At 36.7% G+C, this 26,600-nt stretch overlaps 1 protein-coding gene across 1 annotated transcript in view; it reads right to left on the reverse strand.

The window, feature by feature from the left end:
• The window catches only part of LOC127177726 (cytoplasmic dynein 2 heavy chain 1), a 113,426-nt gene that overhangs the window by 79,788 nt on the left and 7,038 nt on the right, over positions 1-26,600 (reverse strand). The window contains 17 exon segments of the mRNA XM_051130139.1: positions 1,448-1,618; positions 8,452-8,566; positions 9,648-9,803; positions 9,886-10,091; positions 11,628-11,777; positions 12,074-12,201; positions 14,693-14,808; positions 14,894-15,021; positions 20,171-20,399; positions 20,471-20,610; positions 22,250-22,348; positions 22,472-22,633; positions 23,166-23,261; positions 23,594-23,789; positions 24,883-25,058; positions 25,192-25,316; positions 25,487-25,598. Coding sequence (XP_050986096.1) covers positions 1,448-1,618; positions 8,452-8,566; positions 9,648-9,803; positions 9,886-10,091; positions 11,628-11,777; positions 12,074-12,201; positions 14,693-14,808; positions 14,894-15,021; positions 20,171-20,399; positions 20,471-20,610; positions 22,250-22,348; positions 22,472-22,633; positions 23,166-23,261; positions 23,594-23,789; positions 24,883-25,058; positions 25,192-25,316; positions 25,487-25,598 — 2,505 coding nt within the window.

Consider the following 26,600-nt stretch of genomic DNA (forward strand, 5'->3'; position numbering starts at 1 on the left):
CATTTGTCCTAAACTATGGAAGCCTGTTTCCGGCACTGAATTAAAAAAAAAAAAGAAAAAAAAAAAAAGGTTTTTGCTTTTTTTCTGACTTTTTTTCTCAGAATTGCGTGATATAAACTCGCAATTCTGAGAAATAAAGTAGCAATTGCGAGTAATAAAGTCAGAATTCCAAATTATAAACTCGCAAATCTGTGAACAAGTTTATATCAGTCTGAACTGGACTTTATAACTCGCAACTTGCATGTTTATATCTCACAATTGAGTTTATATCCCGCAATTCTGACTTTTTATCTAGCAATTCTGACTTTATAACTCGCAGTTGTGTGCTTATATCTCACAGTTTTGAGGAAAATGTCAAAATTGGGAGTTTATATCATGCAATTTTGAGAAAAAAAGTTAGAATTGCTAGAAGTAGACTCGAAACTGTGAGAAAAAAGTCAGATTTGTGAGATAAAAAGTCGCAATTATCTTTTTTATTTTTATTTAGTGGCAGAAACATACTAAACAGGCTTGACGCACTGCAAAAATTATTTTCTTACTTAGTATTTTCTACTTTTTTTCTTGGAGCTGCAAAAATTTCCTTAATTAATTCCTAGAGGTAAAGAATATATTTAATAAAATACATATTTAATAAAAACAGTAACTATAAGTATATTATTATTATTATGTATTATAATATAATAATAATTTTTTGTAATATTATTAAAATATTTCTACCTACTCACATATTTATAGTCAAAAGTTAAAAAAAAATATTAATTTAAATTAAACCAAAATAAACAGAAATAACAAAAATTGTATTAATTACTTAAACTACTAATGTATTATATATATATATATATATATATATATATATACACATACATACATATACATATACATATATATTCTTAACTTAAGAATGTTTAGATGTTTGTACTGAAAAACAAGACACTTAAGCATTATGGATGTGACATATAAATGCTTATAAATGCACAAGCTTTCTATGTTAAAAAAGGGAAATAATCATGCGTTATGGACTACATACTTTGTAAGATTTCTGTGAATTAAAATGCCGAAACCAGACACAATAACACCCAACACATAGAGAAGCGATGGTTCTTTACAGAACATATAATTGTTACTTAATTTTTATTTAGATGTGTCTGTTTATGAGGAATATGTACTGTTATGTATGTGACAAGCCTGAAAATAGCACTTACCAGACTACGGAAAATCATGCAGTAAAAACAAAAAAAAAAAATGCTTTAAAAACTTTAAGAGAGACCTCACATGGATATTTGAACCACCAAATATTGACATCTGTGCTATCAGTATAGTAAAAACCTTTGGTAAAACTTTATTTATTCATGGAAGGTTTGACATTTGCATGGAGTTACCCTAAATAAGAAAATCTTTTTTTTGCAGTGCATGACAGTAAAGCATGACCTGAAGTGTGTGTTTGTACCTTGAGCTCCAGGGCTTTGTCGATGATGTTGTCGGCGACTCGCAGCAGGTCTCTGAACTGCAGTCTCTCTAGCGTGGTTCCTCTGGGCAGAGAGACGAGCCGGAACAGGTCCAGCCAGTGTTCCTGAGAGAGGTGCTCACCTCGCACGTACTTCAACACTGGAACCACGGCCTAAAACACACACACATTCTTAACACATCTATGTTTTGCCCAACAACAATTAAAGGAGAAGTCCACTCCAGTTCACTCACCCCCTTGTCATCAAAGATGTTCATGTCTTTCTGTCTTCAGTCGTGAAGAAATTATAATTTTTGAAGAAAGCATTTCAGGATTCTAAAATGTAGTTTAAATGCAGCTTCAAATGCAGATCCCAGCCGAGGAAGTCCACGACAATACGAATCAAGTTCATCGTTAGTGTACTCCAGCTCAAAAAGGTAACGTTAGAGTATGGCGAAAAACTCCATTTCATTTTCTCCTACAACTTCAGAATCGTCCGACATCGTTGTACCTTCTTGTTTGTAAACAGCGTTTGACTTACTTGCACTTTCTTAGTCTTTGTGCGTTCGCTTTGTAAACACTGGCTCTGTAGTTCCGCCTACGTTCCGCGTGACATTTCAACGCGGTTCAATAATACGTAGTGTCATGGACGCGCATCCCAGAACCTGCGCTACATGAGCTTTTGTCCTTAAAAAAATAAACAAATTTTTATTTTCAGAAAAAAAATGACCGATCATTTCACTAGATAAGTCCCTGGGATCACTTAGAGCCCTTTGAAGCTGCATTTAAACTACATTTTGGAAGTTCAAAATCAGGGCACCAATCAAGTCCATTATATGGAGAAAAATCCTGAAATGCTTTCCTCAGAAATTATAATTTCTTCACGACTGAAGACGCAAAGACATTGAACATCTTCGACATGAACATCAGGGGGTGAGTACATTTTTTGTAAACCGTTGTTCTGAAAGTGGACTTCTCCTTTAATAAAGTAGCAATAATTGAACGATAATCAAATTCAAACGTCAAATCGTTTTAAATACTTAAAGGAACACTCCACTTTTTTTGAAAATAGGCTCATTGTCCAACTCCCCTAGAGTTAAACAGTTGAGTTTTACAGTTTCTGAATCCATTCAGCCGATCTCCGGGTCTGGTGGTAGCACTTTTAGCATAGCTTAGCATAGATCATTGAATCCGATTAGACCGTTAGCATCTCGCTCAAAAATGACCTAAGAGTTTCAATATTTTTCCTATTTAAAACTTGACTCTTCTCTAGTTACATCATGTACAAAGACAAATGAAAAACGAAAAGTTGTGATTTTCTAGGCTGATATGGCTAGGAACTATACTCTCATTCTGGCGTAATAATCAAGGAACATTGCTGCCGTACCATGGGTGCAACTCTGCATCTAAACAAACTTAGTGCCGGTCACTTTTAGGCGCTGCGTAATATCATTGCACCTGCTGCATCCATGGTACGGCAGCAATATTCCTTGATTATTACGCTGGAATGAGAGTTTAGTTCCTAGCTGTCACAAACGCGGTCTCTGTGGCTCCCTCCGACCGCCGTCAGCGGGAACCATCTCCGGACTTTTAACACACTACATTACCCATCACCCTGTACCTGGGACCCCGCCTTCCGGTTCCGGGTCGCCCGGGTCACTTCCGCTCGGTCGGCCATTTTAGGACGCCGCTTCGGCGGCTTCCTCGCGAAGTTTTGTTTGGCCATGCTAGCAATCCTGAGCGTTATTTTCACGGACTGCCTTCTTGTTACCGACTGGACTGTTTATTGTTTATGTGAACCTGTGCTGCCTGCCTTGAACTGTATCACGCCTGTTGTTTGGATTATCCCCGTTGATTGCCGCCTGCACCGAACTTCCGCCTGGATTATTGTTACCCCTTTGGATTTGCCTACGCTATACCAGTCTGTTGTTGTCAAACTCTGCCTGTTTAACTCCTCTTGGTCTAATAAACGGTTGCATATGGATCCTACGTCTCCGGATTCGTTCATGACCTCGTTACAGAAAACTTCGCCACCTATGGATCCAGCGACCACGTCACCACCCACTTCGGAGTTTGCCGCACAGGCTATGCAGTCCGCCGACCCCGCCGCTGTTCGCCAGCTCTCCTCGGAGATTTCGGCTCAAGCTTCCACCCTCCTGGTCCACCAACAACAACTGGACCGCCTCACCGATCTCACTGGACAGCTGGTAAGGGCTATACAGGGATTACAGTTAACACCGTCTGTCGCCGCCACTCCCACGGCTCCACCACCGCAGACCACTCCTCCCGTTGCCGCCAGTCCTCGTCTAGCCTTCCCCGAGAAATTCGACGGTACGGCGGCCAAATGCAAAGGCTTTCTGCTGCAGTGTTCGCTCTTTGTTAACCAGCAGCCTCATCTCTACCCAACAGACGAGGGTAAGATAGCTTTTGTATGTTCATTATTGTGCAGGAGAGCCCTGGAATGGGCCACAGCTGTTTGGCGGTTGGATCGTCCCACCTTCCCGACTTTCGCCGCATTTCTGCAGAGGTTTAAAGAGGTGTTCCAGCCCAGCACCGAGAGCGGTGAGGCGGGGGAGCAACTCATGGCTTTACGGCAGGGCAGGAGGACCGCCGCCGATTATGCTCTCAGCTTCCGCACGCTCGCCGCACAAAGTAGATGGAATGATGAGCCGCTCAAGCTCCATTATCGTCGCGGATTGCATCCCGACCTCCAGGTGGAGCTGGCCTGCCGCGACGAGGATCTTACGCTGGAACAGTACATAGACCTCTCCATTCGTGTGGACAACGTGATGCGGGCCCGCAGATCCAATCGTTCTTCTGTTCCTCTGCCCCTGCCGCCGCTCTCCACTGAGACGGGTCCCGAACCCATGCAGCTGGGATCAACAAAGCTGACATTGGAGGAGAGAGAGAGACGGCTCCGCTCCAACCTGTGCCTGTATTGTGGTCAGGCGGGCCACATTCGGGCTAATTGCCCCACTCGTCCACCACGTCCATCTTCCTCGGTGAGTAGCGACGAACTGCTTTCTAACCGATGCGAGTTACCCGTAATCATTGTTTTTGGAGAAGTGTCAATCGCGACTCACGCTTTGATTGACTCTGGCGCAGCTGGTAACTTCACTGACGCTGACTTTGTCGCTACTAACCACCTTCCTGTTCTCCCTTGTTCTCCATCTGTCACAGTGGCCGCCCTCGACGGGAGACCGCTAGGCTCAGGAAGAATTCACCACACCACTGGCGATCTCACTCTCCGAATCGAACCATCACATCAAGAAACCATCCGCCTTTTCATCATTGCATCACCCCAGTCACCCGTCATCCTGGGATACCCCTGGCTGCACCTGCACGGTCCCTCCATCACCTGGGCTAACCGCACAATCACCCACTGGTCACCACGCTGCCACCAGCACTGTCTCCAATCTCAGGCCAGGCCGGACCACCAGCCTCAGATCCATACCCCTGCCAACACCATACCTGCCGAATACCAGGACCTCCTGGAGGCCTTCAGTCGTACCAAGGCCACCCATCTGCCTGCTCACCGCCCAGGAGATTGTGCTATCGACCTCGTCCCAGGAGCTGTACCCCCTAGGGGGCGCATCTTCCCTTTGTCCCACGCAGAATCGGAGGCCATGAACACCTACATCCAGGAGGAGTTGGCTAAGGGTTTCATCCGACCATCCACCTCACCCGCTTCGGCTGGGTTCTTCTTCGTTAAAAAGAAGGACGGCGGACTCCGACCCTGTATCGATTACCGTGGACTGAACGAGGTAACCATAAAGTATCGTTACCCACTCCCGCTCGTACCTGCGGCCTTGGAACAACTGCGATCCGCCAAGATCTTCACAAAGCTGGATCTCCGCTCGGCCTACAACCTCATTCGAGTTCGTGCAGGGGACGAATGGAAGACGGCCTTCTCAACCACGTCTGGCCACTACGAGTATCGGGTCATGCCCTTCGGCCTGGCCAACAGTCCTTCCTACTTCCAGGCCTTCATAAATGAGGTATTCCGTGATATGCTCAATCGCTTTGTCATCGTCTACATAGACGACATCCTGATCTTCTCAAACTCCCTCCACGAGCATGTCAACCATGTTAGAACAGTACTGCAAAGACTCATCTCTCACCATTTGTACGCCAAAGAGGAGAAATGTGAATTCCACCAAGACAAGATTTCCTTCCTCGGATACATTATTAGCTCAGAGGGAGTGGCTATGGATGAGAAGAAGGTCAACGCTGTTCTCAACTGGCCTCGACCCACCACCCTTAAGGAACTTCAACGGTTCCTCGGCTTTGCCAACTTCTACCGCCGATTCATTCGCCATTTCAGCACGGTTGCAGCTCCCCTCTCGGCCATGGTGAAAAAGGGTACTTCCCGCCTAGCTTGGGCTCAACCAGCCATTCAGGCCTTCGACGATCTCCGTCACAGGTTCACCACTGCACCCATTCTCCACCATCCTGACCCCGAACGACCTTTCATTGTAGAGGTGGACGCCTCCAGCACAGGTGTTGGGGCGGTTCTCTCCCAGCGGCAGGGAGAGCCAGGCAAGACTTTTCCTTGTGCTTATTATTCTCACAAGCTAACCCCGGCTGAACGGAACTATGATGTGGGTAACCGTGAACTGCTGGCGATTAAACTAGCCCTTGAGGAGTGGCGGCACTGGCTCGAGGGTGCCAAGCATCCCTTTATGGTTCTAACCGACCATAAGAACCTGGAATACCTCCGCTCAGCAAAACTGTTAAATCATCGCCAGGCCAGATGGTCTTTGTTCTTCACACGCTTTGACTTCCAGGTAACCTATCGTCCAGGTTCACAGAACACCAAGGCGGACGCCCTTTCCCGCATTCATGAACCCGAGACCACTCTCAGCTCCTCGGAAGCAGTTCTGCCTTCCTCTGTGATTGTGGCACCTGTGGTCTGGGACATCTTGACGGAGATTCAGGAAGCACAGACCCAGGACCCTACACCCGCTGAATGTCCTGACGACCGTACTTACGTGCCATCAGAGTTACGTTCACGAGTCTTGACTGAGGTCCACTCTGCTCCCAGCTCAGGTCACCCTGGCATTGAGGCCACCCTTCGTTTAGTCAGCAACAGGTTCTGGTGGCCCTCGCTGCGCTCGGACACTATCAACCACATCAGGGGCTGCTCGGTGTGCAACACCACCAAGGTTCCCCGTCGCTTGCCCGCCGGCCTTCTCCAACCCTTACCGATACCACAACGCCCTTGGTCACATCTCGCCATCGACTTCATCACCGATCTGCCTCCCTCCTTGGGACACACTACCATCCTCACCATCGTCGATCGGTTCTCTAAGGGTTGCAGAATTATTCCCCTACCGAAACTCCCCACAGCCATGGAGACAGCCGAGCTACTCTGTAACTGGGTCTTTCGTATCTACGGTCTGCCTGAAGACATTGTTTCCGACCGTGGACCCCAGTTCACCTCTCGTCTCTGGGCCAGTTTCTTCCATCTTCTGGGGGTCAACGTCAGCCTCACCTCGGGGTACCATCCACAGGCCAACGGCCAGGCCGAACGTCTTAATCAAGAATTGATCCGTTTCCTCCGCTCGTATTGCCAGAATCATCAGGAGGACTGGAGCCGTTACTTATTCTGGGCCGAATACGCCCAGAACTCTCTTCGGAAACCTGCCACTAACCTAACCCCTTTCCAATGTACCTTAGGCTTCCAACCACCCATGTTTCCCTGGTCAGGTGAACCTTCAGAACTCCCGGCTGTCAATTCATGGTTTCAGCACAGCGAGGAGACCTGGGATCAAGCCCACGTACACCTGCAGAGGGCAGTGCACCGTACCCGGATTCAGGCCGACCGTCATCGCCGACCCAACCCTCCGTATGAGCCCGGCCAATGGGTTTGGCTTTCCACTCGGGACCTCCGGTTACGCTTACCCTGCAAAAAGCTCAGTCCCAGGTACGTGGGTCCCTTCAAAATAATTAAACAGATTACACCCGTCTCGTTTCGTTTGGCTCTCCCCGCAGAGTACCGTATCTCACCAACTTTCCATGTTTCTCTGTTTAAGCCTGCTGTCGGTCCGGAAGGAGTGGAGAACCTAGACGAGACCGCCGCACAGGAGCCACCCCCTGTCATTATCGACGGCGAGGAGGTTTACAGGGTCAACACCATCCTGGACTCCCGACGCCGGAGAGGTCGACTTCAATATCTGGTCGACTGGGAGGGCTTCGGCCCTGAGGAAAGATCCTGGGTCGATGTTGAAGACATCTTGGACCCCTCACTCACTACGGACTTCCATTCACTACACCCAGATCGACCAGCTCCCCGTAGGAGGGGTAGACCCCAGCGTCGGGCACCTCCTCGCGCCAGGAGTCGCTCGCAGGGGGGGGGCTCTGTCACAAACGCGGTCTCTGTGGCTCCCTCCGACCGCCGTCAGCGGGAACCATCTCCGGACTTTTAACACACTACATTACCCATCACCCTGTACCTGGGACCCCGCCTTCCGGTTCCGGGTCGCCCGGGTCACTTCCGCTCGGTCGGCCATTTTAGGACGCCGCTTCGGCGGCTTCCTCGCGAAGTTTTGTTTGGCCATGCTAGCAATCCTGAGCGTTATTTTCACGGACTGCCTTCTTGTTACCGACTGGACTGTTTATTGTTTATGTGAACCTGTGCTGCCTGCCTTGAACTGTATCACGCCTGTTGTTTGTATTATCCCCGTTGATTGCCGCCTGCCCCGACCTTCCGCCTGGATTATTGTTACCCCTTTGGATTTGCCTACGCTATACCAGTCTGTTGTTGTCGAACTCTGCCTGTTTAACTCCTCTTGGTCTAATAAACGGTTGCATATGGATCCTACGTCTCCGGATTCGTTCATGACCTCGTTACACTAGCAATGTCAGCCTAGAAAACTTTTAATTTTCTGTTGGTCTTTGTAACTAACAACAAACATTCCAAATGACCTGAGCATGACCTATCCCACACACACAACAGAATTTCCACAAAATACCAGAAAATAACCGGAATAATCCAGCCATCAGACCTTGTATCTGTCCACTTCCTTCTGCAGTTTGACAGACATGCTGCTGTGCTCCTCCAGCTTCCTCAGACGGTCATGCCACGCGAACAGAAACTCCTCAAACATGTGAGTCTTACTCCTGCAGGGAAAACACACAGTGTGTTTCTTAGTCCTGTATGTATGCTGAGTTTGTTTCAAGCACAAAGACTCTGAATGTCCATTAACATTTGAAGAAATTCCTCCTGTCGCATCTGATGTTTCTGACTGCATGTTATTATGACTGTTTTTATTCCCAAATTCAGCTTTGTTTTTTCCCACATTTAGTTTTTCACTTTTATTTCTGTGTTTGTCTTTATTTCCTGGATTATTTTTCTGTGGTTTTTTTTCTGGGTTGTGTTTTATAATTTTAATTAAATTTTAGTAATCAAGCATGTCTAATTAATTAAAATCATGAAACTCATACAATTTAACAACAATTAATAATAATAATATCAATAATTTATGTTATTATTATTATTATTTTTATAATTCAGTTTTATTTTTCAGAAATACTGTTATCCATTTTAATTTTTACGATAAATTTTAATAATCAAAAAGTATGTCTTTAACAATTTAAATAATTAATTACAATTTTGGCAATAATAGGAAATTTTTATTTTTTTATTGTTTTTTTTTCAGGAATTCTGTGCTTTTCATTTCATTTTTTCTGGATTTATGATTTAATATAAATGTATTATCAGAAAACATAAAAAAAATAAAACTTAATGAATCTTTTACAATGTAATCAAATGAAAAATGTAACAATTCCTTTATTTTTTGACAAGTCCTACACATTACAGGTTTACTAGTAAAATTAAAACATGGAAGAAAATTTATGTGATATTGCTTACAATCATCATAATTTTTAATGATTTTGAATAAATATTATTTTTATTATATAAATATTTCACTTTTTTATTTTTATTTACTTTTTTATTATTTTATTTTAGTTTTACTAATTATTTTATTAATAATTTAATAACACATTATTATTAGTAGTAGTACTATTACTTTGAGAAGTACATTCAACTGTACAACAGTAATATATTTCTGTCACAATTTCTTCACATTAAAATTCACATTTATTTTGAAGGTTTATAGTGAAGACCTTCGGGTTTCTGTGTATCTGAAAATAGTTTTATCAAATGAAATGTCATCAGTGTGATTGCTATGACCGTGACCTGAAGGAAATCCAGTCCTGCTCTGCGTTTTCATCCAGTCCCTGCTGGAACTCCTTGTAAAGTTCCCACATCTCTGAACACTCCTGCAGATCCCGTAGCGTGTCGCTCGCCAGAGACACTTCAGGAGGGCTCAGGTTAAAGTGTTCGCAGTCCTCCCTATGACACACAACACACACATTTACTATGGTAATATCACAGGTGTTTTTCTGCATGTGAGTACAGGGGTGAAATCACACACATGAGTTTTTTGCGTGTGTTCTCCAGCTCGTCGAACTCGGCTCGTCTGTCGCGGATGTTCTGAACACAGCGCTGCAGGGTCTCGTGATCACCTGACTCGATGATGTCATGCCCGGGTTTGAGCTGGTCCCAGCGAGCTCTGAACTTCTGCAGGTCCTGCAGGTAAACCTGCACCCGAGACTCAACGTTTCCCTTCATCATCTCCACCTGAGAGACACAGACGAGATTGTGCACGTGTGTTTGCAGATACACAGGTGTAGTCTAATTACTTACTGCTTGTTCATGACTGTAATTTTAGTATTATTGATATACTATCATAGTATTTTTGTAACATTTTGAATTATTTTTTTTTTACATTTTAATTTAAGTTTTAGTAGTTTTGCTACTTATTTTTGTTTGTCTGTTTTTAAAACAAAGTACAAATTCCATTCCAGTTTCAAGTAATTTAAATACTTTAAATAAACTGAATATTTTATTTAGATTTTAAACTAATTATAAATATTTTGAATTTTTTTTAATGTCTTTCTTTAATCATTTTTATTACAGTTTTATCATTTTAGTAATTTGCGTATATGAAAAATACATGAAATTTTTATTTTGCCTTCTTATTTCAATTATTATAATTTTAAAAAATACATATTGATAACATTCAGGTCAAGATGCATATAGGAAACATTATTTTATTGATTTTATGACATTTTAAAAAATAAATATATTGCAAAATTCTATTGGTTATTATGGAAGCATTTTTTATATTTTAGATTTTCATTTTCAAGTTTTAGTAATTTAGTTGTGTTTTGCAATTTATATTAGTTTTTATGTCTTTTTAATTTTTATTAATTTTAATTTAATTTTTGTGTTTTTTAATGTCTTTATTCATTTTTATTTCAGTTTAAATTTTAGTAATTTGAGTATATGAAAAATACATGAAATTTAAACAGAAAGGCACAAATATGTTGCAAAATTCTGGTGGTTGTGGAAAATCTGAATAATGTATGAAACAGCTGTGTGTATGTATTAATGTGTGTATGTATTAATGTTTTTTTTTTTATTATTTTTTTATTAATTTCCATTTCAGTTTAAGTAATCTACATGCTTCAAATAAATGACATATTTTATTTAGATTTTAAACTAATTATACATATTTAGAATTTTAGTTTTTTAATGTCTTTATTAATTTTTATTTCAGTTTTAAATATGAATAATACATAATAATACATTAAATTTGAATTTTAAATTTTAAATGAATAACTGAAATAAAATATATTTTATTCTAGTTAACATTCATTTTATTTCAATTATCATAATTTATTTATTTATATATTTATTTATTTAGTTAAAGATAACAGTGGTTCCTGACATTTTGCAGGTAAAGACACATATAGGAAAAGACAGCATTTTATTGTATTAAATAAAAAAAAAAATTGTACTGCAAAATTCTATTGTTTATTGTGGAAAAATTACCATTTTCATTTTCAAGTTTTAGAAATTCTGTTGTTTTGCCATTTTATTAGTTTTTATGTCTTTTTCATTTTTATTCATATTAATTTCAGTTTTAGTTTCAGTAATTTGAGTACTTCAGCTAATTTTGCTTTGGCGACTAACTGAAATAAACTTTTTCTTGTAGGTAAAACCACAAATACGAAACAGTCTTTTATCATATTAAATGAAAAAAAGGCATAAATGTGTTGCAAAAATCAGAATAATGTATGCAACAGTGTATGTATTAGTGTGTGTTTGTACCTGTTCTTTGATCATGAGCTGATGACTCTCCATCATAAGCTCAAATTTGTCCCATTTGGCTCTCAGGGAGCTGATGGTGTCCAGTCCTCCACCCGCCACAGAGCGCAACAGCCTGTTCTTCTCTTCGGCCTGCTGGAACTGAGGCAGTATCTGCACACAGCGTCAAAACATTAACACCACACTTAAGCAGAATCATATTCCCTTTACATGCTACTGTGCCACATTTACATTCACAGATGTGAGCCAAAAGTTTAGTTTGAAACACTTAAAAGCAAATAAATTTCGAATTTAAATTTTGAATTTCAAATTTAAAAGTTACATAAAAAGCAAGCTGCAGTTGACCGTTTGACCTGTCAGTCATATGGTACAAGCTCATATTCAATCTGGCTATAAGATACACACAGGAGAACATGAACTGAATGAAGGTGCTGATGAAGGTGATGTACCTCAGGTTTCTGTGTCTGTAATTGGCTGTGTTTCACATTGGCCTCTCCTATCTCATCGATGCTCTCGGGACGCAAGGACAACATCTCCATCGCACCGCTCACGAAAGAGTCTATCACCTGAATGTGACCTGCACACACACACAGGACAGCAATATTAAATATATAAACACACACAGTGTAAATACGACCAGCAGAGGTCAGTGTTACACCATCTCATCTCCTGAACAACACTGAAAAGATCTGTCTGTCATAGCATGTGCTTATTGGGATCAGTATTACTTTAGCATTATGTATATACACATTTTTAGAACATTTATTAATATTTTTAGGAAGCCTGTATTTTTTACTTGCAGTTTTCATTTGAATGTAATCAAATAATAAGCAATTTCATTATGAAATTTTCAGAGATGGGAAGTAACTAAGTACAAATACTTAGTATTACTTACTGTACTGTAGATTTTTCTGGTATCACTACTTTACTTCACCATTTATTTTTCTGACTACTTTTTACTTTTACTCCTTACATTTTTACATAAATATCTGTACTTTCTACTTACATTTTCAAATCAGGCTTGTTACTTTAGTTTTAATCTGCATTTGGTGGATCATCATTCGATTACGAATCTCTAAATCATGAATCACTTAGACTGTACTGGCAACACGATTCGGCTCGTCCGCGTCTCCGCCAAATGGTTTCTATCAGAGTAATCAATGCCAGAGACTCGAGAACAGAATGGATCTGAGAGGCAAAACTATTGACCAGGACTTCAAGTGCAGGTCAGTTTCATCTGTAAATAGGCTACTGTAGTTTTGTCTTCATTTACTTAGTTAAGTGCTAGCTTAATGATACTGTAAACTAAACTAAACTAAACTACAATTACTCAAAATATTGTATCCAAAAGGACATCATTATTATCTACTGTAAATTTACAGTTAAAACCAAAAATGTTCAGAATAAGAATTTTTATGTAAAGATAATTTTAGATAATGTAAAGATTGTCATAATGTAATTATTATTGTACTATTTTTGACATTTAGGCAATTTAGAAAATACAGTTTTACTAAATCTATAATACTTAAGTAATTTTACGATAAAACAACACATGGTTATAATGTGATACTTTAAACTGAACTAAAATAAAGTTACGTCACTGCAAACAGAATACAATGAGAGGTGGTTGACAGTTCTATTCATAACAGTAGATGGCTGATGGGAAAAGAGACAGGTACAAGAAAATTAGTGGAAAAAAAGATGCAGAGAGAGCTCATGGTAAATAAAGAGACCGAAAAGGAAAATCAAATGAAGGTGCAGTTCTAAATCTTTATTAGGTTTTAAACCTTTTTTTGAAATGTGATGGCTATACAAAAAATAGGTGGTTTCAGAATTTATTGTGGGTGAATGGGATGGCCTGGATGAGTGTGCGATTTCACCAGCCTGAAATTTTGACCCAGTCCTGCCCTGTTCATGGTGGTTGTCCAACCTAGATACATTGATTAGTTAACAAAATTTTTAAATGTCAATTATTTTGTATTAATGTGTCAATATGACTAGAGGTCCAGTTACCAGCGTGACACTAAAAAAAGGCAGAACTAATGGGTACTTTTTACTTAAGTACATGTCTAAGTAAGTACATGTAATGAGCTCATACTTCTTTACTTTAACTTGAGTAAAAAAGTATAGTCAGTACTTCTACTTTTACCAGAGTATTTTTAAACATGAGTATCTGTACTTCTACTTGAGTGAAGGATGTGTGTACTTGTGCCATCTCTGGAAATTATCGGGTTGAGTAGGTTTTTTCATATTTCTATTTAGCTTCATTTTTATTTGTTCAAATTTTAGTGATTTTGTTTTGTGATTTTGCCATTTTTATTTATTTTTTGTTATATTTCTATTTAACTTTATTTTTATTTGTTTTAGCTTTTTATAATGTTGTTATGAACGTAATTTGTATTAGTTTTTTTTAATGTCTGTTTAGCTTTATTTAATGTTTTAGTTTTAGTAATTGTATGTCTTATAAGAGATGCTAGAAGTTTTAAATATTTATATTTAAAATTAATTTATATTTTTCTCGTTATGTGTTTTTGTCATGTTTTATTAGTTTTTGGGTTTTTTTAATATTTCTATTTTTCTTTATTTTGATTTGTTTTCGTTTTGGTAATTATTCTCATGTGTTTTGTCATTTTTATTAGTTTTTGTTTTCTTAATATTTCTATTTAGCTCTTTTGTTATTTGCTTTTGTCATTTTTATTAGTTTTCTCGTTTTTTTTTTAATATTATCATTTTGCTTTTTTTTTTAGTTTTAGTAATTTTTTACCTTCAAATTAATTTAACTTTTTCACATTTTCCTATAATTTAATTACAAGGTAACAAATCAAAAATAATAAAGCATGATTTTATAAAAGTACATTTTTTTTTTTTTTTTTAATGAAAATGTAAATAAATTTTTAAACTACTGGGAAATCAGTGTCTGTGAAAAAGGTCAATTTTTCCAACTAATCTTATATTATTTCAGTCACCAAAAACAGTTTTTGTTTTTGTTAACAACACTAGTTTGGATGTGCATGTTCTCTTTAAACACCATGTGTGCTGTATAGTCTGTAATGAACGTCTGATCTCACCCTGGATGGATCTTCTCAAGGACGTCAGCAGAGCGTCAAACAGCCTCTGGATGAGATCGTCCACGGCCACTCTGACAGGTTCACAGTTCACCGTGATGCAATCGACCTTCTCTGTGCTGCGCACACACACAAACACCGTTACAAAGAGAACAAGTTCTCAAAACACAGGATATACAATCCCTCACACACACAGGCAGATACCTGGGCAGACGCTCGGCCTCTTTTCCTTTGGCTTTGAGAGCTTTGAAGTTCCTCTCCCAGTCCTGGACACTGTGCAGGTGTTTCTCCACCAGAACATCCACATCCACCTGCCCCAGAACCACCCAGTCCTAAACACAGACACACAGGGATAGAGATTTATAAAGGACATCAAATAATCAACCATGCAAACATCTCACAATGCTTCATATTTCAGATCACACAAATAAATGTAAACAGAATATCAGATTGTTTAGACTAGATTTCCTTACACCAATTTTCTCTTATCCTGCAGAAGTTTAGCTACAAATCCTCTTTTCTATTACGAGCTACGTTAAAAATCAAATCAATTAACCAAATCCATTAATTAGGACCTATCCTAACCGGTTGGGCACAGACATCAGGGAAGGACTTAATGTAAATAGTAACGTGAACAACAATATACACTACCAATCAGACGTTTTTGAACAGTAAGAGTTTTAATGTTTTTTAAAGAAGTGTCTTCTGCTCACCAAGCCTGCATTTATTTGATCCAAAATACAGCAAAAGCAGTAATATTGTGAAATATTTTTACTATTTAAAATAACTGCTTTCTATTTTAATATATTTTAAAATGTTATTTATCCCTGTGATCAAAGTTGAGTTTTCAGCATCATTACTCCAGTCTTCAGTGTCACATGATCCTTCAGAAATCATTCTAATATGCTGATTTGCTGTTAAAGAAGCACTTATTGTTATTATTATTATTAGCAATATTTAAAACAGTTGAGTACATATTTTTCAGGATTCTTTAATGAATAGAAAGATCCAGAAAAAAAAGAAGGGTATCTGAAATAAAAAAGCTTTTGTAATATTATACTCTATAGTCAGCATAATTTATATATTATATATATATATATATATATATATATATATATATATAAATATATCAAAACATATCAACATATCAAAAGTGATGATAAAGACAATTATGTTACAAAATATTTCGATTTTAAATGAAATAGAAAAACGCTGTTCTTCTGAACTTTCTATTCATCAAAGAAACCTGAAAAAAAAATCTACACCACTGTTTTCAACATAATACTAATAAAAATGTTTTTTGAGCAGCACATAAGAATATTAGAATGATTTCTGGAGTAAATGATGCTTGAACATTCAGCTTTGAATTCACAGGAATAAATTACATTTTAAAATATATTCAAATAGAAAACAGTTCTTTTAAATAGTAAAATATTTTAAAGTTTTTAATTATTTTTGGCTGTACTTTGGATCAAATAAATGCAGGCTTGGTGAGCAGAACAGACTTCTTTTAAAAAAAAACATTAAAAATCTTGCTGTTCAAAAACTTCTGACTGGTAGTGTATTCGTGTATTGGTAAGACAAGTAATTAAATAGGCTGTACGACTTTAAAAAAGAAGTAGGAAATGCTTCTCATATCTTTTGTTTTTACTGTCAAAGGTCATACATTGCAAACTAACTCTGGTGTAAGTGGTGTAAGTTCATCTGTTGCTTGGTAGAAGTCAAATACCAAAATTACCCAAAGTAAAAGAAAATACAACCCAAACAATGTTTAATATGGATTCACAACAAAAACAGTATTATTTATACACTATTATAGTATTATTAATATAATTAATATTTTGATTAGCGTTTATGTTTATATTTCCCGTTTTTAATTTAGTTTTGGTTTAAGTTTTAGTAATTTTGTTATGTGCTTTTGTCATTTTTATTCGATTTTAAAACATTAAAATAAATATTTCTAGAAAGCATTATTTGTATTTTAGTTTTTGCAAGTTTAGTACTTCAAATTTCAGGTACAAGTTTTTAACCTTTTATCTAATATACACATTTTATTTTTTTCCAGCTTCATTTCAACTAATGAAAACAAATGTTTAGTAGTTTTAGTTACAATTCTTAACAATAACACTGCTCCAAAGAGCACAAAACTATTCATATAAATATATGAAGACTTCAGATGCAAAAGCCCCTAAATCCATCTGACCAATTTCTTTAAAATTAGCATTTCTTTCTGGCTACTTTGTATAGGTTTCTAGGTAAGTACTGGTACTTCTGATTGGGCTGAGGCTGGAATTTAGCAAGTTTCAAGTAAAAGTATTTGATGGATGTATAATATGTTACAGGAGCATTCACTCAGTATCATTACCTCATTTTTGACCGAGATGGCTTTTAGCTGGTTTTGCATCTGAACTCTTCATATATATATATATATATATATATATATATATATATATATATATAATAAATCACAGTGACATTCAAACATTTCAAAGACTGATTTTAAGGTCATTTTAGGGTCATGCTTTACTGTAATAAATCACTTTAGTACTAAAGTAAAAGCAGTCGAGCATCACTCCCTTAAATGAGATTAATTTCAAAAGGGACAAAAGTTGAAGAAACCTATTCATATGGCAACAAAACCCATATGAATAGATTATGAGCTGATTATGTGTTATTTTGGCACATGCTGGAAATCTCAAAATTTAGGTTGCACATCTTCCCTTCTGTTATTAACCACATAAAAAAACTCCACCAAAACCGAAATAGACCCCTGCAACGTTTCTACAAAAGGTTTTATTAGGTCGTTCGTGAAGTGATGAAATGAGCAAATCGCTGAGCTGTCATTTCAGATTTGGAAAGAGCACACTCATTAGAAACTATTTTGCATACAGTAGGCAACTTTTCTTACAGGCAGAAAGTGTGAGTTAATGAAAGTACGATGACTGATCACTGTCAGCGAACAGAGTGTTTTACACGGCTAATTAAAGCAGCACCTGCTCGATGATCGGACATCTGCTGCAAACAGATACGCAGATCTGAGACAGACCGGCTCGTATGAGGTTTCCCAGTCTCGCAGCTAAAGAGGAAGCATTCGACTCGTTTCCCCTCTGTGTGGGCGCAGAAATCAGAAGTGAGTTTTCTGTGCGAGTAGGCTGGGATTCCCCGTGACCCTATTAAAGCGGCACAAGAACAACCCTTTTGCTATAGTGTTTTCTAAACCACAATTGAAAATAGACAGAATTTCAAGAATGAAAATGCATTAGTGCTAAAATGCAACAATAAACAGAGACTTGCACTGAATTCGTCTTAAAGAAGAAACTGCCTATCTAGACAGCATTTTTGGCCATCGTATGTGCATTTAACATGTCTACGTAAGCAGTCTGCAGTTTTAAGCCTCAGGTAACGTCTGTACTGTAATGTAGACGTGTGGGTGGATGTTTACGGTGTTTTCTAGAACATCACAGTAGAGTGACCTCAGTTCATGACCTTTACGTGCAGAAATTCCCTTTGTGTTCTAATATTCTAATATAATTGGAATCCACCGTGCATTTATTGTCCAGAACTGTATTTATATTCATCATTTCTCTCAACTATTTTCAATTTTCAAAGCGTGCTGTAATGTATTCTGGGATTGTTTCATTGTTTCAGTACCATTCAAAAATGGTATTTCTTTAAACAAAGTCTCTTCTGCGCACCAAGGCTGCATTTATTTTATCAACTGTACAGTTGTGAAATACTTTTACAATTAAAAACAACTGATTTCTATTTTATAGGGTTTGTACAAATACTGTAAAATGAAATTCCAGGACTTTCAAGGACTTTTCAAGCACTACTTTTTTACTTTTTAGGGACAATCATCTCACTTCAATCAGATAGTGTCTTCTCTTTCAAATTAAAACCACGGTTCATTTTCTTTGTTTTCATTTGAAGGGATTTATATTTGCATATACTTTCTCTTTCTTTTTTTGTTTGTTTTGTTTTTATACTGTTTAATTTAAAAAAAAAATCTGAAAAAAGATTCATGAAACCACTCTGAAATCCTGATATGAAACAAATGATTTACGATGCATGCTTTGAAGTACTAATCTAAATCAATCTAAATCTAAATGATTCACAATATGGGCTCTAAAGTCCCAATCTGAATCTAATAGTTTGCTATATGCAAATATAGTTCCAATCTAAAATAAATGCTTTGCGAACCCGCTCAGTAGTCCTGATCTGAATCAACTGATTTGCGATGCAAGCTCCGAAGTTCCAATCTAAATTAATCTAAATCTAAATGATTTACGATATGCGCCCAAAGTCCCGATCTCAATCAAATGATTCGCGATATGCGAAGTTCCAATCTGAATCAAATGATTTGTGATTCACTCTCCGAAGAACCAATCTAAATCTAAATGATTCACGATATGCGCTCCAAAGTTCTGATCTGAATCAAATGATTCGTGATACGCAAAGTTCCAATCTAAATCAAAATATTTAGGAACCCGCTCCGAAGTGCCGATCTGAATCAAATGATTCACGTGCCGAAGTTCCAATCTAAATCAATCTAAATCTAAATGATTCATGATATGCACTCTGAAGTCCCAATCTGAATCAAATGATTCGCAATATGCAAAGTTCCAATCTAAATTAAATCATTTGCGAACCCGCTCTGAAGTCCCGAACTGAATCAAATGATTCACAAACCTGCACCGAAGTCTGGATCTGAATCAAATGATTCGCGATCCACGCTTCGAAGTCCCACACAAAAATCAATCTAACACTAAATGATTCACGATATGCGCTCCAAAGTTCCGATCTGAATCAAATGATTCGTGATACGCAAAGTTCCAATCTAAATCAAAATATTTAGGAACCCGCTCCGAAGTGCCGATCTGAATCAAATGATTCATGATCCACACTCCAAAGTACCAATCTAAATCTAAATGATTCACGATATGCGCTCTGAAGTCCCGATTTGAATCAAATGATTTGCAATATGCAAAGTTCTGATCTAAATCAAATGATTCACGAACCCGCTTTGAAGTCCTGATTCAGTGTCACATGATCTTTCAGAAATCATTCTAATATGCTGATTTCTTGTTCAAGAAACATTTCTAATTATTATCAATGTTTAAAAACAATTGTGTTGCTTCATATTTTTTGTGAAAACTGTGACACATTTTATTTTTCAGGATTCTTTGATGAACAGAAACTTCTAAAAACAACATTTATTTAAAATTATAAATGTCTTTACAGTCACTTTAAATCAATTTAATGCATCTTTGGTGAAAAAAACTATTACTGTCTTTCAAAACCAAAAATCTTTCTAACTATACATTTTTGAAAGGTAGTGTATTTGATGTTTCTTTTGGTCAAAAGCAGGCATCTTACAAGGCAGCTACATGTTGCTGCCTATAAATGAAAATTCTCATTTGTTCATCTATGATGTTACCTGGTTAGGCAGCTCACTAGGGTTTGGAATGCAGCCTGCGGTACCTTAAACTTGTCCAGCACGTGTGTAAGTCTACTGAAGAGGTGTTCGGCTTTGCTGAAGATGGTCAGGAAGCCGCTGGCGTTGCGTTCGATCATGCAGGTGAATATGGGTTCCTCTCCTGTCTCGCTCACGCCCTTAAACTGGTTCGGGATGCAGATGAACCTCTTCATCTCACGGTAGTACTTCGCTCTGACCTCCTCAAACGCAGGACGGAACTGCAGCCGCCCCTGCCTGGAAAAACATACAAGATATTAAGCAATAGTTCATCCTATAAAACACACTGAGAGTAGAAAAGCTCTTACTTGAAGATGAGGTCGATGTTAATCTCTGGCAGGTTCTTGTTGAGGGCCTCCAATCCCACCTGATACTGATGCTCCAGAGCTTTATACAGCTGATGGTTCCAGTGCTGACGCCAGGCCCTCATGTCTCCTGAACGAAACCCCTGAATAAACATAAACACACACACGTTTAAGGAGTCTGATAGAAACACAGACTGTTCCAAAGCCTGTGAACTGCCTACATAGACAAAACTGCTAGACACCACAGGGACAAAACTGGTTCCAATTCATTAAGAATGTTGCACTTGTTTGGATAAAAATCATGCCTGTGATTTAAAACGTAAAAAAAAAAATGCTTTTTTTGTAAGCTTGCACAATTTGGCCAAAAAACTTTGTGATTATATATCAATATGACCACAAATTTTTTTAAAAAATATTTTTAGCCTAATTATGCATACTCTATTTTTTTATTATAGAGGATTTTGTTTTTTTGTTTTTTATTTACTACTAGTACTAGAACTACTAATAATGATTATGATGATGATTTACTAGTACTAGTACTAGTACTACTACTGCTGCTGCTGCTGCTGATGATGATCAATATTTCTATATAGTAATACCAATATAAAAATCACGTATGGCCAAACTGTGCATATTAAATCTTTTTTTTTTTTTTTATCATAGTTTTTGTTTTAGTACTACTACTACTTCTACTATTACAAATAATAATAGTACTATTATTAATAATAATATTTTTCCACAATAATACTAACATAATATCACAACATTTTTGGCCAAACTGTGCATACTCAATTTTCTATTTTACAGTTATTTTGTTTTTGTTTTTTTATTTATTTTTTTTAGTACTACTACTTCTACTATTACAAATAATAATAATACTATTATTATTATTAATAATAACATTTTTACACAGTAATACTAATATAAAAAAAAAAAAAAAAAAAAAAAACACAAGAATCTTGGCCAAACTGAGCATACTTGATTTTTTATTTTACTGTGATTTGTTGTTGTTTTTTTTTTTTTTGTTTTTTTAGTACTACTACTAATACTTCTACTATTACAAATAATAATAATAACCATTATTATTATTATTATTATTATTATTATTATTACACAGTAATACTAATATAATATCACAACATTTTTGGCCAAACTCTGCATACTTGATTTATATTACAAGTGATTTTGTTTACTATTTTATTTTGTACTACTACTCCCACTATTACAAAAAAAAACAATAATTATTATTATTAATAATATTTTTATTCAGTAATACTGATATAACATCACAACATTTTTGGCCAAATTGTGCATACTTGTTTTTTTTACTTTGCAGTCATTTCGTTTCTTTCATTTAGTACAACTACAACTAATTACACTAATTATTTATAAAGTAATACTGGTGTAATATTATCAAATCATTTGGCCAAACTATAAATAACACATATTCCATTTTTTATTTTAGTGATTTTATTATATTGATTATTATAACTATTAAATAAAATATTAAATAAAATCACTGCAAAAATCAAGCATTTAAGATAGATTATACAATGATTATTATTTTATTTTACAGTACAACTGTAAAATTACAACACTAATATTTATGGCTGTGTTCATTTCTTCATTATCAAACGTTAGACCATCATCACCAGCTTGTATTTTGGGTAACCTGTTTTTAGGCATTTTTATTACAAGTCTGGGTAGCTCCCAAATGTACATTGTAAGCCGCTCTGCAAACAGCGAGGCAGTATTTGAGCAGATCAGAAGAATCATAAACACCTGAGACTCCAGAGTGGCAAATCCAGTCCTGAGATCCTGAAGACCATCTTTCCATCTCTGCTGCTGACGCAGGAGATCCACTCCCATCAGATTCACCACCTATAAAACACACACAAGTTGGATCTTTCATTTGAATTTGTGTCTTGGTGCTCCAAACTTGCAAGACAAGTTAGAAAAAGGTGTCAGACTGAAGGTTTGAGAAGGAGGAGAGAGGAAAATCACCTTGTCAGTGAAGTCAGTGTGCCACTTCCTGAGTTTGCGGTTCTCTGTGGAGAGTCTCTCAGCGGCACTCTGCAGTTTACCAATGTACTGCTCCAGCTCTTTAGGATTTTCCCACGTGATCTGGAGTTTTCCACCTTCATCACGAGACTGAGACCGTGGGTTCTGCTACAGAACAAATGTAACATAACAAACAGATGATACATAGTCTTCATGTGACCAAATGACCAGTTTATTACACTATGGCATTCAAAACACTGCCTGTACACACTTTAATAAACACTCACTTAATACTGTTATTCAGCAATGATGCACAAAAGTGAAAGATTTCTATTTCAAACAAATGCTAATAATCAGAAATGTTTCTTGAACAGCAATTCAGCATATTAGAATGATTTTTGAAAGATCATGTGACACTGAAAACTGGAGTAATGATGCTGAAAATTCAGCTTCGCATCACAGGAATAAATTACAATTTATTATATATTATTATCGAAAACACTTATTTTTAATTGTAAAAATATTTTACATTTTTACTGTATTTTTGATCAAATAAATGCAGCCTTGGTGAGCAGAAGAGACTTAAAAAACATAAAAAAAATAAAAAAAACTTGCCAACCCCAAACTTTTGAATGCTAGTGTATCTGTGTGAAATGCTGTAATATACAGTTTTAAGGCAGTAAGACATGAAAATTACCTTGATGACCTGTTCAAAGGCCAACGCACAGCCGAGCATCATGGGCCGTTGAGAAGGGATCATCTGCTGATCGATGGTGTTGTAGAAATGAGCCACCTGTTAAACACACACATGTACGCATATATAAACATGTCCACATGCAATGCAATATTTGATCTAAGAATACAGTATGAGAAAAGCTACTTTACAACTGTAGTTTGCCAAACTAGAAACAAATTAAAATTTGAAGATGTTAAACTACAGTCACGTAAATAGCTACCATGAATCTGTACAAGACAGCAGTATCTAACTGACTTCCTAATGCTACCTTAAAGAAAGAGAGAACACTCTAGAATAGAATATTATTTAGAAATATCACTATACTCAAAAATGTAGTTTAGTAAGTAGTCATGTTGCTCTGCATGTAGTGTATGTGTGTGTTCACACACCTGTTTGAGGATGATGGCCTGTCTGTAGAACTTGTCTGCAGTGTTTGCAGCCTGCTGGATCTTGGCAGGGATGGTGAAGCCCAGAGCCGAGAGTTGCCGCACCTCTCTGAGTAAACTCACCAGCCGGTCCGAGTACTGGATCTTCAGTTTACCATCCATGTGATCCAACTCCATGACGCGATTACTGGCCTGCAAACTACACACGTGCAAGACAGATGTGTGGTGATGCTCATGTCACTCAGTGTGTGAATGTGCTTTAAATATATCAATACATAGTGAAAGCTTAATGGTAAAACTTCAACCAACATCTTACAGTGAGTGAACTTTTTGGACAAAATAATAAAGTTGAGGTGTTTTTTTTTTTATGTACAGCACTTTTCAAAATATTTAGTGTGAAAAGCAGCTTTAAAAAGATGTATTTTACAGCATATATTTCACCTTTTTATATTAAATGAAACGTGCCACAACTTATATTCTAAAGAAACTTAACTTAATTAACTGCTATTAACATCAAGCATCCAAAACACACATTTGTATTAGTTTAGGCTTGGCATTTATAAAAAATGTTGTTTATAATGAATACTAAAATAATTAATGTTTGTTTTATGCTTAATGTATATTTTTCATTCCCGTTTTGTCCTGAATCAGTGTTATGTTAGTATCACTGATATATAATATAGTTTGTGACCATTTTAAATTTGATATTTTTTTTATGTTTTAACTTTAATTTAAAATTTTAGTAATTTCGTGTTTTTGTTATTTGTAATTTAGCTTTTTTTAAGTATAAGAAGTAAATATATATATATTTTTTATCAGCTTTAGCTTTTATTCAGATTTAGTTATTTTAGTTCTTTAAATGAAACTGAAAACTACTGTCTTGGCAACCAGCTCAAATAAGTTGCTTAATATTTTATTTAACTTCAGTTAATTTCAATTTTATTTCAAGTAGCAATTTTTAGTTGAAAACTAAATTTAAAGATTTTAGGCAGGAGGGGAACTGAAATACATGTTCATAGTGTTTATAATATTTATGTTTTGCTTGTAAATGTAATAAAAAAAAAATATGATTTAATGATGTGACTACTTTTTTTCTCTCAACAATGCAATTTTGACTTATTGTCAGGTGTGACTTTTTTTTTTTAATTCATGTTAAATAAAAAGTTGCCAAAGTGCACAATATGATACCAACAGGGGTCTATAAAACAGACAGTTGACTTAGTTTAGAATAATGGAAGTCTGTTGGATGCACATAAAAGTTTATCTACATGTGAGTGAATGTGAGTGTTAACCTGATTCCAGATTTGGGATCGGACAGTCCTGACAGCAGGTCTCTAGTCCAGTCTTCAAACTGCTCTTGTTCGTACGATCTCATCTGCTCTTGCAGCTCATCACAGAAACGGACCAGCGGCCGAAACCCAGACAGATCAGAGAGCAATGCCTCTGCCATCTTCAGAGAGTCCTCCACCTGCATGCATGAACTTCAGCTGCTGTAATGGCCAATTCAAGTCCTTCACCACTTTCAATGCTCTTTTAAATGATGCATTTAAATGCTGTCTCTAATTTAATACGAGTTCATTAAAACAGTCAGTGTGTCACACCTTAAGCAGCAGTTGTCTGACCCACACGATATTGTTGACAACCTCAGGAAGATTTCGTCCCACTAGAGGGCCTGTTTTCTCTCCTGGTGCACCGTGACAGCGGCTCTCAAAATCTGTCCGCAGTCCTGCACAACAACAAAACCACTAGCATTAAACACACTTCTGAATTGTGGGCTTTCTGACTTTTAAGATATCTCATGTTGAGCATTTCAAATCAGTCATTTATGAGGTTTTGTTTGAGTTGGGATGCTGCCTATGTGGACAGTAGTGAGCGAGGCAGCGTGTGTGATCTGACCCTTGTTGTAGTCCAGCAGTCGCGTGAGGAGCGTTTCTCTCTCGGGCTGCAGTTCTTTGCTGATGGTGGGTCGTTTGATCAGATCCCTGTGCTTCTGAAACACCTGCAGCAGCTGAAACAATGACAAGACAACAGTGTACAGCTGTGTGCGCATCTGTATGGCTCAGAGTTCATCTGCTCTCAACCACAAACATCGAACACACACAGACAGCCTGATGCACACTGCGCATGAAAACAGAGAGAGCTTTTGGAAAGTGCCATACTTAACTCTAATTAATCTAAATGTATGCAATTTTGTGAGTCAAGATGCATGAGTTTATAACAGTCTGCTGGGAAGAAAAACTATATGTATGTGCATTTATTAATACACTACAATTCAGGTCAGTAAGTTTGTTATTGTTTCTGAAAGAGTTTATTATGCTCATCATTTATTTGATTAAAATACAGAAAAAAATTGTAATAATGTTCAATATTTTTACAATTAAAAATAACTGTTTTTCTATTTTAATATATTGTAAAATGATTTTTTTTTTTTAATCCAAAGCTGAATTTTCAGCATTATTATTTGGTCTTCAGTGTCACATGATCCTTCAGAAATCAATCTAATATGCTGCTCAAAAAAACATTTCTTATTATTATCAGTGTTAAACATTGCTTCATCTTACTTTTTAGGATACTTTGATGAATAGAAAGTAAAAAAAAAAAGTGACTATCCATAAACTTTTAAACGGAAGTGTATATCCATGTTTTAACGAAAATGAAAATTAGAAATAATTTAAATAAAATTATTTTATATAATTATTTAATCCTAAAATTACTAAAACCAAAATGAAAATAAAAATAAATTAAAGCTAAATAGAAATATTACATTACCCTGACAAATAACTGAAAAAAAATAAATTTCAGTTTAAGTACATAAAATAAAAACTGAAATAAAACTAAATATAAACATTTTTAGAAAAGTAATAAAAAATGACAAAAGCACATAAAATTACTTAAACTACAATAAATGTTAACTTGGCTACTAAATTAAATGAAATAAGTTTAAGTAAAGACACTAAAAGAACCTACATCTGCAACTGAAATAAATATAAATTAAAGCTAAATAGAAATA

This window comes from Labeo rohita, chromosome 15 (genome assembly GCF_022985175.1).
Source record: "Labeo rohita strain BAU-BD-2019 chromosome 15, IGBB_LRoh.1.0, whole genome shotgun sequence".
Lineage (NCBI taxonomy): Eukaryota > Metazoa > Chordata > Actinopteri > Cypriniformes > Cyprinidae > Labeo > Labeo rohita.